The sequence below is a fragment of the Nansenia antarctica genome, assembly GCF_963989245.1.
Source record: "Nansenia antarctica genome assembly, chromosome: 1".
Taxonomy (NCBI): Eukaryota; Metazoa; Chordata; class Actinopteri; order Argentiniformes; family Microstomatidae; genus Nansenia; species Nansenia antarctica.
The window spans coordinates 99,972,297-99,987,872 of NC_137674.1; the positions used below are offsets into that span (position 1 = coordinate 99,972,297).

The 15,576-nt window shown below is 48.8% G+C and overlaps 1 protein-coding gene across 1 annotated transcript in view; it reads left to right on the top strand.

Annotated features, from left to right (window-relative positions):
• The window catches only part of ephb1 (EPH receptor B1), a gene marked incomplete at both ends in the record, with an annotated part of 111,669 nt that overhangs the window by 86,580 nt on the left and 9,513 nt on the right, over positions 1 to 15,576 (top strand). The window contains 5 exons of the mRNA XM_080544317.1: positions 5,783 to 5,945; positions 6,201 to 6,309; positions 6,664 to 6,728; positions 10,207 to 10,395; positions 12,178 to 12,425. Of these exons, the coding sequence (XP_080400443.1) occupies positions 5,783 to 5,945; positions 6,201 to 6,309; positions 6,664 to 6,728; positions 10,207 to 10,395; positions 12,178 to 12,425 (774 nt within the window). The remainder of the gene's footprint in view (positions 1 to 5,782; positions 5,946 to 6,200; positions 6,310 to 6,663; positions 6,729 to 10,206; positions 10,396 to 12,177; positions 12,426 to 15,576) is intronic.

Genomic DNA, 15,576 nt, shown 5'->3' on the forward strand with positions numbered 1-15,576 from the left:
TCTTGTTAACACTAGAACAGCCATGGGTGGGTCATTTGACCATGTGAGTAAAAACAAATGGATATCTTTGCACCTGATCAAATGTCATGATTTCAGACTTGCAGTTGTTTCTGTGTAGGAGGCAGGCTAATTTACGAGGCGCGCCAACTAGGGGTCTTTGTGTGTAAGTAGTAGCAGCCTCCCATTTGAAAGACTATGGTCATTTGACCCCCGAGGCGGCTCTTATAGTAGGCACAAAAATAGGCACGGCTGTTCTGTTCTAGTGTTAAACAGTGGAGACAATGTAGAAAGCACTGTGCCTCCTGTGATCTGGCAACTCTGTGGAGAAAGATGTGGCGACACTGAGGAGAGAGGCCTTTAACGGTGATGATGTGGCTCATTGTAATGCATGGGACGGAATGAGGAATGGTATCAAACACATGAATGAATGGTCTTTATTGTCATTGCTATAGTACAGGTACCAAACAACGACATTTGGGAGTGGTGGCTCCCCTGGTGCTAGGAAAGAAAAAAAAAACACTAAAAAAACAAGAAGGGAAAGGAGCTGGTTTACATAAATAAAGGCTATGTACACTATCCACTATACTATACTGTACAGATAAGACGACTAGGGTTGTCATATTGCACATAGTGTTATTGCACATTCATTTAAAGTGTCGCAGTTTGCTGGCTTGAAATGTACATATTTGTGCCTCAGCACTACACCTGATTTTTTCAATCCAGCAGCTGCCATCAATCCGTCCAGACTGTCCAGGGCCCAGAACCTAGGTATTTGCTGTGTTCAGGGCCTGGATGGCCCTGGGGTAGAAGCTGTGCTTCAGTCTGTTTGTCCTTGCGGCCATGGTCCTGTACCGCCTTTTCGAGGGCAGCCGGGCAAAGTGTTCGTACCCAGGGTGGGTTGGGTCTCTGGAGATCTTAGAGGCCTTCCTGAGACAGCCTGTGTTGTACAGCTCTTCCAGAGAGGGGAGGGGGGCGCCGGTGATCTTCTGGGCTGTTCTCACGACTCTCTGTAGCGCATTTCTCTCCGCGGTTGTGCAGCTGGAGAACCAGTTGCAGATGCCGTAGGTGAGGATGCTCTCCACTACGCCGCGGTAGAAGGCCACCAGTATCTCCTGCTTGTTGTGTTCCTTCCTGAGGACTCTCAGGAAGTAGAGCCGCTGTTGTGCCTTCTTGATGGTGGCTGCTGTGTTGTTCTTCCAGGACAGGTCATCCTGTATGTGCACCCCCAGGAATCGGAGGGTTGAGACTCTCTCCACGCTCTCTCCGTCGATGAGCAGGGGCTGGATCTCAGATTTTTTCCTCCTGAAGTCCACGATGATTTCCTGGGTCTTTGACTTGTTCAGCAGCAGGTTGTTAACCTTGCACATCATTCATACATCATATCATGTGACATGTTCTAATGCTTTGGTCCTCATATCGGGATCCAATGTAATGATCAAACTTTTCTTTCGAAAAATTTGAATACATTTCCGCATTGTTGAAGATCAATGACACATCGCTAGTCAGCTAACACAGCTTGTTTTGTGAGCCTGCTAACAATGTAAAGTAGTGTTATATAGTTAACTAGGTAGCAGTGGGGATTACTCACCGAATCCATTGCGTTGCAGTATTTTGCCTTGACTAGCGAGTTTGTGTTGTGATTCTCAACAACATTGAAACTTAGTTCCATGTTTCAAAAGAAAAGTCGGAACATTTTGATTGGTTGCTGATATGAGGACCAAAGCATTAGAATGTGTCACATATGGAAACAGATGAGTTTTAGATACCATTCCTAATTCCAGTCCATGCATTACAACAAGCTTCTGTCCTTCCATCCTGTCGTACCTGTCACCACGTCTGCGGTCCAACACACACACACACACACGCACACACACACACACACACACACACACACACACACACACACACACACACACACACACACAAACACACACACACACACACGGTCAAATGGAAAGTGGTTGTTGTTGCACAGGAACAGGCACTTCATTCCAAACCCACTCTGTCCTCTGATGACTTTGTTGTTGTCGTGGTGATCAGTGACAGCCTGTTATTAAGGGTTCCATAATGTTCCACTTTTGAGAAAACATTTAAAAGAACGTTTGTCACACTCATTCAATGAAGTGTTCTCTAATGGGTGCAGTTGAGTTCAGTATATGGGCTTGTTAGTGTTTTCAAGACAACTAGCAATTTGACAGAGGGGCGCTTTTAATAGCAGGACAGCAATTATTTATTTTCCAATTTGTCTGTCTGTGTTTGTGCTTTTGTTGTGTGCACGGCAGTGTGACGTGCATGTGCAAACACACGCACTCGCACACACAGACAAACACACACGCACACACACCACCTTTCTCTGTGTTAAATGCCATTTCCCCAGCTGAACCCTCTAATGCTTGTCCAGTCGCTCTGGGTGGTTTACATTCTGGATAGGGCCGGGCTCACTCTGACTGGTTACTGAATAGAGAGATAAGGTCATCTCTATTCTACTGAAGGTCTTTCTCTCCTCTCATCTTCTTTCCTCTCCTCCACTCCCTTCTACTTTCTCTTCCTATTCTTTTTAAATGAGCGCAGACAATGAGAAAGCGCTGGGCTTCCCGATGGGACAGTACACTGATAAGGTCAACAGTCGGTGTCACACGATGTAGGAGAAGCTAGCCTCAGTCCCCCGTGTGATACTGTCTCCTAGTCTTGTCCCCTAGTCCTGTCTCCTAGCCTCTCTCCTAACCTTGTCCCCTAGCTGTGTCTCCTAGCCTCTCTCCTAGCCTCTCTCCTAGCCTTGTCCCCTAGCTGTGTCTCCTAGTCTTGTCTCCTAGCCTCTCTCCTAGCCATGTCCCCTAGCTGTGTCTCCTAGTCTTGTCTCCTAGTCTTGTCTCCTAGCCTCTCTCCTAGCCATGTCCCCTAGCCGTGCCTCCTAGTCTTGTCTCCTAGCCTCTCTCCTAGCCTCTCTCCTAGCCTTGTCCCCTATCTGTGTCTCCTAGTCTTGTCTCCTAGTCTTGTCTCCTAGGCTCTCTCCTAGCCTTGTCCCCTAGCCTTGTCCCCTAGCTGTGTCTCCTAGCCTCTCTCCTAGCCTTGTCCCCTAGCTGTGTCTCCCAGTCTTGTCTCCTAGTCTTGTCTCCTAGGCTCTCTCCTAGCCTTGTCCCCTAGCCTTGTCCCCTAGCTGTGTCTCCTAGCCTCTCTCCTAGCCTCTCTCCTAGCCTCTCTCCTAGCCTTGTCCCCTAGCCGTGCCTCCTAGTCTTCTCTCCTAGCCTCTCTCCTAGCCTTGTCCCCTAGCTGTGTCTCCTAGCCTCTCTCCTAGCCTCTCTCCTAGCCTTGTCCCCTAGCTGTGTCTCCTAGTCTTGTCTCCTAGCCTTTCTCCTAGCCATGTCCCCTAGCTGTGTCTCCTAGTCTTGTCTCCTAGTCTTGTCTCATAGCCTCTCTCCTAGCCTTGTCCCCTAGCTGTGTCTCCTAGTCTTGTCTCCTAGTCTTGTCTCCTAGCCTTGTCTCCTAGCCTCTCTCCTAGCCTGGTCCCCTAGCTGTGTCTCCTAGTCTTGTCTCCTAGTCTTGTCTCCTAGTCTTGTCTCCTAGCCTCTCTCTTAGCCGTGCCTCCTAGTCTTGTCTCCTAGCCGTGCCTCCTAGCCGTGTCTCCTAGCCTCTCTCCGAGCCTCTCTCCGAGCCTCTCTCCTAGCCGTGCCTCCTAGTCTTGTCTCCTAGCTGTGTCTCCTAGCCTCTCTCCTAGCCTCTCTCCTAGCCTTGTCCCCTAGCTGTGTCTCCCAGTCTTGTCTCCTAGTCTTGTCTCCTAGGCTCTCTCCTAGCCTTGTCCCCTAGCCTTGTCCCCTAGCTGTGTCTCCTAGCCTCTCTCCTAGCCTCTCTCCTAGCCTTGTCCCCTAGCTGTGCCTCCTAGTCTTGTCTCCTAGCCTCTCTCCTAGCCTTGTCCCCTAGCTGTGTCTCCTAGTCTTGTCTCCTAGCCTTTCTCCTAGCCATGTCCCCTAGCTGTGTCTCCTAGTCTTGTCTCCTAGTCTTGTCTCCTAGCCTCTCTCCTAGCCTTGTCCCCTAGCTGTGTCTCCTAGTCTTGTCTCCTAGCCTTTCTCCTAGCCATGTCCCCTAGCTGTGTCTCCTAGTCTTGTCTCCTAGTCTTGTCTCCTAGGCTCTCTCCTAGCCTTGTCCCCTAGCCTTGTCCCCTAGCTGTGTCTCCTAGCCTCTCTCCTAGCCTTGACCCCTAGCTGTGTCTCCTAGCCTCTCTCCTAGCTTTGTCCCCTAGCTGTGTCTCCTAGTCTTGTCTCCTAGCCTCTCTACTAGCCATGTCCCCTAGCCGTGCCTCCTAGTCTTGTCTCCTAGCCTCCCTCCTAGACTCTCTCCTAGCCTTGTCCCCTAGCCGTGCCTCCTAGCCGTGTCTCCTAGCCGTGTCTCCTAGCCTCTCTCCGAGCCTCTCTCCTAGCCTTGTCCCTTAGAGTGTCTCCTAGTCCTGTCTGCTAATCCTGTCTCCTTGGGGTGTTTGGGTGGGGAAGGTTCTGGGAGTTTCTGGGTTACCTCCAGGGGAGGAAGGCCTGGAGGGTTCTGGGCGATAGGACTGGGAGAGAGGGGTACAGGGCGGTTCATTGGTTGTTTCTGGAGGCAAGAGATAAGCAGAAGTGGGTAATTAAGGAATGGCTGGTTCTCTAAGTCCCCCATATCTAATGTTTCCCTGGACTCGGGCAGGGTGAGTAGACAGCTACACACCTAACCTTGTCCTCAGGCTATTAGGCACAGCCTGGAACAACAACGACTGAAACCTGGAACTTAGTAGTGGGAGTGAATTTACTGAGTAGAGTGTTTGTTATTCAGGGTTCTCCCCAAAGAATGTTTCACGGTGTGAACTTGCCGACGCCACTATGTAAACATTTCAAGGCGAATTAATTAATTAATGACATCGTTGCTAAAAAATGACAGTGAAAGTGAAAGCTTTGTGTTATGTTCCCCAGTGAATTCAGCGTTTTAGCAGCATTGCAATTTTTTGCATTTTGACATGAATAAACTAGCTAGTCAGGTTTTGATCTTGCAATCCAGCGCTACGCTGTTTAAAAATCCTACGGAAAACCCTGTTATTATTTGATTGCACTGAATCACACAGCTGCGAGGCATAGCTGGGGGGGGGGAATGGGGCGCGGATAGCTACTGTCCTAATGCTTCCCTGGACCGGGGCACAGGAGGGGGGGCGCAGTGCGGGGGGGGGCAGCTATTGTATATACGTATAAGGCCGGAGAGGAGGGCAAGATGAGGTTGTATGGCTGAAGAGGCAGCTCTATCTCAGGGATGAGGTTTTATGGCTGAAGAGGGAGGCAGTTACTGTACGTATCAGCGAAGAGGTCGTATAGCTGAAGAGGCAGTTACTCTACATATCAGGGATGAAGAGGAGGTCTCAGGGTTGAAGAGGCAGCTCTATTTCAGGAATGAGGTTGCTTATCCTGTCATTACTCCTCAATGTTTCTCTCCCGATATAGGAAGGTTAGAGCTTCCATTAGCGAGACCACAAGTCCGCTCTCTCTTCCTTTGCTTGATAAACAGATGTTCTCCATCTCTTTTTCTCCTCTTTTCCATCCTCCTCTATCTCTCTCTCTCTTTCTCTGTCTCTCTCTCCCTCTCCCGCCCCCTCTACCTCTCTCTGTATCTCTGTCTCTTTCTCTGCCTCACTCTCTCTTTCTCTCTCTCTCGCTTTCTCTCTCCCTCACCCTCTACCTCTCTATTTCTCTCTCTCTCTCCCTTCTCTCCCTCTACCTCTCAATTCCTCTCTCTCTCTCCCTTCCCCCATCCCTCTCTCTCTCTCTAGGGCCAGTTGGAGTTTAACTCCTCTGTGGTGCGGAGCCAGACCAACACAGCCCGTCTGGAGGTCCTGAGGCCAGGCACCATGTATGTGGTACAGGTCCGTGCCAGGACGGTGGCAGGCTTCGGCAAATACAGCACAAAGATGTTCTTCCAAACCCTAACAGATGGTAGGCTCAGTGTGTGTGAGTGTGTGTGTGTGTGTGTGTGCGCGCGTGTGTGCGCGTGTGTGTGCGCGTGTGTGGTGATAAAATCAAATCAATAGGAACACATGAACCAGCAGAACTTCAACTCCGAGATGTCCCAAAACCACTGTGCGGTATACGTATGTTTCTCTCCTCTCCTCACCACCCCTCTCCTCTCCTCTCCTCTCCTCTCCTCTCCTCTTCCCCCCTCCTTCTCCCCCCCCTCCGTGTCTCCCTCAGATGAGTACAAGTCGGAGCTGAGGGAGCAGCTTCCTCTGATAGCGGGCTCTGCTGCTGCAGCCGTTGTCTTCCTGGTCTCCCTGGTGGCCATCTCAATCGTGTGCAGCAGGTAACACGCACGCACGCACGCACGCACGCACGCACACACGCACGCACACACACACACACACACAGACACAGAGCACTATACACACTCACGCACGAACAAACACACACATACACACACACAGAGCACTATACACACGCACGCACAAACACACACACACACACACAAAAGGCATTATGCACACTCACACAGACGCACACCCACACCAACACCACCACTCGCACGCATGCACCCACACTACACCACACACACACACACAGACACACACACACACAATCACAATCACACGTACACAAACTCACCCACCGAAAATAAAATGAAAATTGCTCTATGATCTTTTTCTGCTTCTTGTTGCAGGAAGAGAGCGTACATGAAGGAGACCATTTACAGCGACAAACTCCAGCACTATAGTACAGGCAGAGGTAAGCAAACACTTCTTCATCCTCCCCATAGTGGATCCCTTACGTAACACCAGAGCTCTCTCTCTCTCTCTCTCTCACTCACTCACTCTCTCTCTCTCACTCACTCACTCTCTCTCCTTCTGGCATGCTTCCTGCCCTGGTTAGGGAATAGCAGCAGAGTTAGAGGAAGTTGCAGCGTTTTTTCAGAGCTGAGGTGATCAATACGTGATAACAGGCCGCCAATCAGCTGCTTCCACCACAGCCCTGACGCCCTGACCTCTCACACACGCCATCTCCCTCATCCTCCCACCATCAGGGCAGCGGTTGGGGAAATATGGGGTCGACGCATATTGGAGATGATCAATCGACTCGAACTGCCTCCACCGCCAACGACCCCAAAGGCCTGACCTACGCTGAGGCAGCCTGCCTCCCCCTCATCCCACACACACACACACACACACACACACACACACACACACACACCCACACACACACACACACACACACACACACACACACAAATCTGCATCCCTGATCTACACCAATTAAAGGTTGATTTCCCCAGAGGCTCATAGCTACCAGTTCTATGATAATTCAGCGTTCTAATTCCGAGCTGATAGGTGTGTTCAGTTGATGTAGTACCAGCCTGCTACAGTAGGCTGCCATTGAGCAGTTAGCGTAGCTAAGCTCTCTGGTGTCTTTCACCTGGAGAAGTCTGAATTGATTGCTTGAGTCCTCTTCAGTGTCTGTCAATGGAACAATAATAACATTTTGATATGAATGGGAAAAATTCTTGTTCTCTCCCTATATTGTACTTCCTGGATGAGATCCATTCTCAGTGGCTTGAATAAAGTACTCTCCAAGGCCTCTCTCTCTCTCACTCACTCACTCACTCACTCACTCACTCTCTCTCTCTCACAATAAGGATTACATCACTATACTGTCATTATTGACAGACATTCTATCAGAAAGACATTTTATTGGACAGACATTCGACAGGCAGATCAGGAGGAATAGCATGTCAACATGCATCTACTCATATCTGTCCTCCCCGTAATAAAGTAGTCGTGTGCGACAGGGAATGATAAAAGCTGGAACAGACCGCTATTCAAACAAGTCATAAAAATGTTGCGGTAAAAATTGGCTCGATTCTGCCCATGTGGTGTGAAGAGATTTGGACGGTGTACAGCAATGCTTATTACGGAATGGTTAGGCCTGAATGTCTGTCTGTCAGTGCCGGTTGCCAAGACAGAAACTAATTATGGGATGTAGAGCTGTTTCTCTTTTTTCTCCCCCCCGTTCCCTAGCGCTGCACTAAACCCTCTGGTTGGAGTGTGTGTGTGGATATGCAGTGTGTTGTCTATTAGAGACTCCGAGCCCTGGTTCAAACCAATTAGGACTGAGTCAGAATGAGCCTGCTGCTCCGACGAGAGCAGACCCTGCTCTCTTTCACATGTATACCACAGGACAGACAGACAGACAGACAGACAGACGGAGAGACAGACATAGACAGACAGAGAGACAGACAGACAGACGGAGAGACAGACATAGACAGACAGAGAGACAGACAGACAGACGGAGAGACAGACATAGACAGACAGAGAGAACAGACAGACAGACAGACAGACGGAGAGACAGACATAGACAGACTGACAGACAGACAGACAGAGAGACAGACAGACAGACAGACAGACAGAGAGACAGATATAGACAGACAGACAGACAGACACAGACAGACAGACAGACTGATAGATAGACAGACAGGCAGGCAGACAGACACAGGGGGACGTTTAACATGGGCTGTAGACCACTGTCTTTGAAAAAAAATGAAATTGTCAATTTCTCTCCTGCTGATTACTGTCAAAAGTACTTTATTTTGATGTCAGTATTTTCCTTGGTTACCCGGCGTGGGGGGGCATTCTTCTCTTTCGCTTTGAGGTGAGACGAAGCACTCTGATTATTCCCAACACAGCACTCTCACAGAAAAACACACTTTAATGAAATAGAAGCATCGCTCTTCAAACACACACATTCATCTCTCAGTGGGATGGTGAAGCATTGTTAGTGTTGATGTGATGTTGATGCATCAGACAGAGAGACAGACAGACAGACAGACAGACAGACAGAGAGACAGACATAGACAGACAGACAGACAGACAGAGAGACAGACATAGACAGACAGACAGACAGACACCCAGACACCCAGATAGACACGCAGAAAGTCAAACAGACAGACAGACTCTGGTCTCTCTCAAATGTAGACCACAGGACAGACAGACAGACAGACAGACAGACAGACACAGTTTAACATGCTGTACACCGCCGTCTTTCGACAGCGAAGGTTTACTCTCCTGCTGATTACTGTCGAAAGTATTTTCATTTTGATGTCAATATTTTCCTCAGTTACCGGGGGAGGGGGGGGGGGCATTCTTCTTCTCTTTCGCTTTGAGGTGAGACGACGACGCACTCTGATTATCCCTCTCAGCTTAGCAAACAACACACAGCACTCTCACAAGAACAACACACAGCACTCTCACAAGAACAACACACAGCACTCTCACAGGAACAACACACTTCAGTGAAATAATGATGCCGCTGTCCAAACACAGACATCCATCACTCAGTGTGAAGGCGATGCGTTGTTAGGTGTGATCACATGGGGCGTCGTGGAGGCAGTGGTTCTACTGTCTCACTCTGCCCCCCGTCTCAGATCTCATTACCGGGACTGCAGAGCCACTCTGGGACGACACGACACACACACAGTCATGTCTTCACACACATGATTAGCTTAGCAGTCGTACACACACACACACACACACACACACACACACACACACACACACACACACACACACACACACACACATTCTCTCTCGCTCTCTCCCTCTTGTCATCACACACACTCACTCTATCTCGCTCACACACTCACTCACTCACTCTCACATACACACACACACATACATTTTTTCTCTCTCTCTCTCTTGCTCACACACACTCACTCACTCTCTCTCTATCTCTCACACACACACACACACACCCCCACACTCACTTATTCTGTGTTTCTCATTTAGCCGTAGCACTCGATGGCAACACTCAAATCCCCAGCCCTGATATTCAGTGACTCATACCTATGTTCTGTTCAGAGGGGCCGGGGGTAATATAATATTGTGTCGTTTTTGATCAGCTTACGCTCAGCTTCCAGGAGGTGGGCGAGAGAATGGAAGGAAATTACCTTTCATAGATTACTGTAGTGTGTGGAGAGTCTACATCTGTTAGACAGACAAACAGAGAAGAGGAGTGCACACACACACACACACACACACACACACACACACACACACACACACACTGTGCACCCACATAGTGGTGACACATGTATCATTCTCCTCCTCTCCTCCTTGCCCTCTTACCCCACTCCTCCGTTCTTGCTCTGTCCATCTTCAGAACATTTCACTCAGAGACACACTGTATCTCTTTCTCTCTCTCTCCATCTCTCCAGAACTCACTCTGCGTCCTGACATGTCCAACTGCCCCTCCCCCATGGGATGCCCCACCCACTTCTCGGGGTCACCGGGGGTCAAGATCTACATCGACCCCTTCACCTACGAAGACCCCAACGAGGCGGTCAGAGAGTTCGCCAAGGAGATCGACGTGTCCTGTGTGAAGATCGAGGAAGTGATCGGCGCAGGTATGTACATCCAGCAGGACGACGGGGAGAGGGACAGAGGGAAGAGTGGGGAGAGGAGAGGAGAGACAGATGGGAGAGAGAAGAGGTGTGTTCAGTTGATAGTAGTACCAGCCTGTTACAGTAGGCTGCCATTGAGCAGTTAGCCTAGCTAAGCTCTCTGGTGTCTTTCACCTGGAGAAGTCTGAATTGATTGCTTAAGTCCACTTCAGTGTCTGTCAATGGAACAATAATAACAGCTTGATATGAATGTGAAATTCTTGTTCTCTCCCTATTATTGTACTTCCTGGATGAGATCCATTCTCAGTGGCTTGAATAAAGTACTCTCCAAGGCCTCTCTCTCTCTCTCTCTCTCTCTCTCACTCTCTCTCTCTCACTCACTCTCTCACTCACTCACTCTCACTCTCAGGAGAGGAGAGACAGACGGGAGAGAGAAGAGCTCAGAAAAGAGCTATTTTTCAAAAAAGTTGAAAGGGGTAAAAAGAAGAGGGGTAGAGGAGAGATAGAACAGGGTAGAGGAGAGTGAAGGCAACAGCTAGACGAGGGTGAGAGGAACGATAAAAACTGAGGACGGTGAGAGAGAGGGGGAAGAGAGGAGGAGGAAGAAGTGGAAAAAGGTGATGGAGAGGGAAGCAGCAGGTTGATATTGAATAACGCGAGACCCTGGAGCATGATATAATACAGTACGACAGATTGCGGCTCTCTGTTACCACGGCAGCTGTGAGTGTCTTCTGCTGTTCACCTTGACTTCCCTACCCTGGTCCCAAGCCTGGATCTGGATGAGCGACAGGACGGGGAAGCGAGCGAGTCATCCGATAGTACCTGTGCTATTCTGTTTCTAAACACCAAACACCACTCTCCTCCATCTCCGTCACTGTCTCTTAACTCTTCCACGCTCTCTCTCTCTCTCTCTCTCTCTCTCTCTCTCTCTCTCTCTCTCTCTCTCTCTCTCTCTCTCTCTCTTCCTCTCTTTCCCTCCCTCTCTCTTTCTCTTGCTCTCTCGCTCACTCTCTCTGTCTCTTTCTCCCCCCCCCTCTCACCCCCTCCCCTCTCTCACACTATGCTATTAAAGCTCAGAAAGCTCCAGTCTTTTTAGAGGGCAACTTTAGCAGTGTGTGTGTGTGTGCCCAGAGAGAAGTGAGAATATTGTAACCAGACTCCATCCACTCATCCATAATTCATACTGATCTTATCTGCCTAGAGAGGGGACATTTACTTTTTTACTTGACTTGACATATTCATGCGTTCAGCAGAGGAGCCCCATCCACGCATCCACCCCCATCCTCTCTGCCTCTCTGCCTGGCTGGCTGGATGGGGCTTTGACATCAGGGAACTCGACCTGTGACCCTAGGGCTTTGCGCCGTGATACAGGGGCATCGCAGAGAGCTTACGTGTCATATTAGGTACTATATCATGGTGCAGTATGTGTCACGATATATTGTTATGTTGGCGTTTTAGTGGATCATTTCTTAAGTAGGAGGACGGGCTCATTGTAATGCATGGCATGGAATGAGGAATGGTATCAAGCACGTTCCATGCATTACAATGAGTCCGTCCTCCGGTTTCCGCCTCCGCCCACACCCCCGGGTTTGCATGACGGTTGGCAATCCTGTCTTTCCTCTCCAGGTTAGTTCAGGTAGGTGAATACTATAACAGGTGTCTCCCCCTACTGGTGGGTTTTGACAGATAATATGATGTAGAGGTAATTATATAGAGGTAAGTCACATGGTAACAGATGGTTTTGTGACGAAGGTGTATCCTCCTCCATTTTCCATTTCTCCCCAGGTGAGTTCGGGGAGGTGTATAAAGGCCGCCTGAAGCCTGCGGGGAAGAGAGAGCTGGGCGTGGCCATCAAGACGCTGAAGACGGGCTACTCGGAGAAGCAGAGGCGGGACTTCCTGTCCGAGGCGTCCATCATGGGCCAGTTTGACCACCCCAACATCATCCGGTTGGAGGGCGTGGTCACCAAGGGTCGGCCGGTCATGATCATCACAGAGTTCATGGAGAACGGAGCCCTCGACTCCTTCCTCAGAGTAAGAGAGAGAGTGTACTTGTAGAGAGAGAGAGAGAGAGAGAGAGAGAGAGAGAGAGAGAGAGGGAGAGAAAGAGAGAGATTCTTGGCCATTTCGTTTGTTACATATGATTGATATTTTCAGTAGTCGTCATGGCTGCATTCCATTCCATCTGCCCTTGCATTCTCCTCTTCACCGATCTGATAGGTCTGGATAGCTGTTAGGCAATGTAGCGACAGCTAGCACTCTAATAGGTCTGGGTAGGTGTTAGCAATGTAGCAACAGCTAGCACTCTGATAGGTCTGGATAGGTGTTAGCAACATAGCACAGACAGCTAGGCACGGAAGCCGCCACCACAGCAGCATCCATCTCTATCATATCAAACTCTCGGTTTAGCTGTGAGAGCATTGTGGGGTTTGGCCCATCAATCTTATTGATCGATCAGCTGAAGCTTTTATGGCTAATTTGACAGCCTCTGACAAACAATGAAGTATGATTATTGAGATTAGTTGGCTCAAGGATTAAGGTCTGTGGAGATTTACCGCTCGCTGGAGGAGGAAGGGGAACACACTTCTAATAACCGGGAGCTTGGAAGTGTGAATGTGAATATGTTTATCGACAAACCTTTAGGTTGTTTATGTATGTGATTTATAGAAGTGTTCTACAGAACACTGTCGGAGACCCGGAGGCTGCTGAACAGTTCTGATAGTGTTCCTGGCCCGCTCCAGAACTGTACGTGCTTCAGCCAACTCCTATACAGTAGGCCTGTACATACATGTATGTACAGTAGACCTATGAGGGGAGACTAGTGCAGGTAGAAATCGACCGTATGGAATGGAATGAGGAATGACCTCAAATCCCACAGGTTTGATACTGTTCCTCATTCCGTTCCATGCAGTGTTTGATACGGTTCCTCATTCTGTTCTGTGCATTACAATGAGCCCCGTCCTCCACCGGTTTTCTACCTCCACCAGCCTCCCCTGCTGTAGTCCTATAGTAGACAGTATAGAGACAGAGCTGATAGGTGTTGACTATGTACAGACCTCCCTCCAGCCAGGCAGAACATATCACTGGTGGCTTGGCTCCAAGTGTCTCTGGCACACTCCGAGTATGTTTATCCATAACCCTTTGGAGTCTTTAATGTAATGCATGACATTCATGTTCAATGGAAGTGTTCCACAGAAACGAGGCCGAGTTGGTAGGTTTTCGACAGTGGCCAGTTTCCAACTGCCTAGCCAGACTCCTCTCTCTCTCTCTCTCTCTCTCTCTCTCTCTCTCTCTCTCTCTCTCTCTCTCTCTCTGTCTCTCTCTCTTCCTTTCTCTTCTATTTCTCTCTCTCTCTCTCTGTCTCTCTCTCTTCCTTTCTCTTCTATTTCTCTCTCTCTCTCTCTCTGTCTCTCTCTGTCTCTCTTTTTCTTCCCTCTCTTCCTCCCTTTCCCCTCTCTGGAACCAGAAGACCTAATCAATACACGGGCCAGTTCTCTCAATCTCCACCTCCCTTTGATCTTGTGCTCCTTTCAAAACCGCCGACCGTCCCGTCGACCCACCGACCCACCGACCGACCACGGCTTTAAACAAACACCCCTTTGAAGTCGGCTTTCCCTGCATGCACCACCTCTAAAGCCACCACACTTGACTTTCCCCTCTCCCTCTCTCTCTATATATATCTCTCTCGCTCTCCCCCTCTCTCTCTATATCTCTCTCCCTCTCTCCCTCTCTCTTCCTCTCCTGCACCCCCGGCCATCGATTCCTGGGTTGTTTTTCTCACCTGGCATTGGTCCTTATTGCTGGCGTACGTACACACACACACACACACACACACACACACACACCGTAGCCGATGTTGCTGGCACAGGATGTGACAGGTGGGCTGTGCCCGCAGTGCATCATGGGATAGGGTTTGTGGTGTGCGTGTGTGTGTGTGTGTGTGTGTGTGTATGTGTGTGTGTGTGTGTGTGTGTGTTTGCGTGTGCGTGTGCATGTACGTGTGCGTGTGTGTTTAAAAGCCAAGCTGAGGATTAGGGGGCAGAGAGAGAGAGAGAGAAGCATCAAAGGCATGGATCAACCAGAGGGATTTAGAGACACACAAACACTCCCTAGGCAGAGCTGTCCAAGTCAACTGAAGCATTTATAATGTCAATGAAGGATGGCGTGTTTACACACTGCAGTGTAAACCAGTGTTGTTCTCAATGCTCTATCACTGAACCGGAATTAGAGACAGCCAGGGGAGGCTGGTGGAGGTGGAAATCAGAGGATGAGCTCATTGTAATGCATGGGATGGAATGAGCAATGGTACCATACACGTGATTCATACCATTTCTCATTCCATGCATTACAATGAGTCCGTCCTCTGGTTTCTACCTCCACCAGCCTCCTCTGGAAACAGCATACAAAACGATGACACTAGATAGTCTTTTATTTCCTTGACAAATCTGAGATTATTTCAGAGCAAATTAGTAGAATATGTGATCATTTTGGTCCTCATGTCGGCATCCGAAAAATGTAATTACATTTCTGTGTTGTTGAAAATCAATGACACATCGCAAGTCAACTAACACAGCTTGTTTTGTGAGCCTGCTAACAATGTAAAGTAGTGTTAAAGTCAAGCAGGAAGCTAGGTAGCAGTGGGGATTACTCACCGAATCCGTTGTCTTGCAGTATTTTGGCTTGACTAGCGAGTTTGTGTTGTGATTCTCAACAGCGTTGAAACGTAGTTCCGTGTTTCAAAAGAAAGGTCTGAACATTTTGAGTGGTGGCCGACATGCGGACCAAATGATCAGACTGTGTCACATATGCAAGAAGGTTTTAGTTGTTCCTTTTTCCTTTCCTGTACGATTATACTGTAGGCTACTTTCTTTACTTTGTGTATTTCTACATTGTTATGACGTTTTAGAGATATCATGAAAAGCATTATTTTCTCAAGCGTCTGCTGTCATGCTGCAGTATATATCCATGCGGTTTGCTGTGATCCAACCAATTAGATTTCCTTTGCAATTGAACAGTCCTAATGACTGTTAACCAACGACAAACATACATTATACATACACATGTGGTTGTTAACTATGAAATATGTTGAAATTGTGCAGAAAGTCATGAATACTGTCGACATGTTTACCATTTACTGTCGAAATCAGTTTCTGTTCTCTGACGAGAAGGAAAGGCGACAACTCGT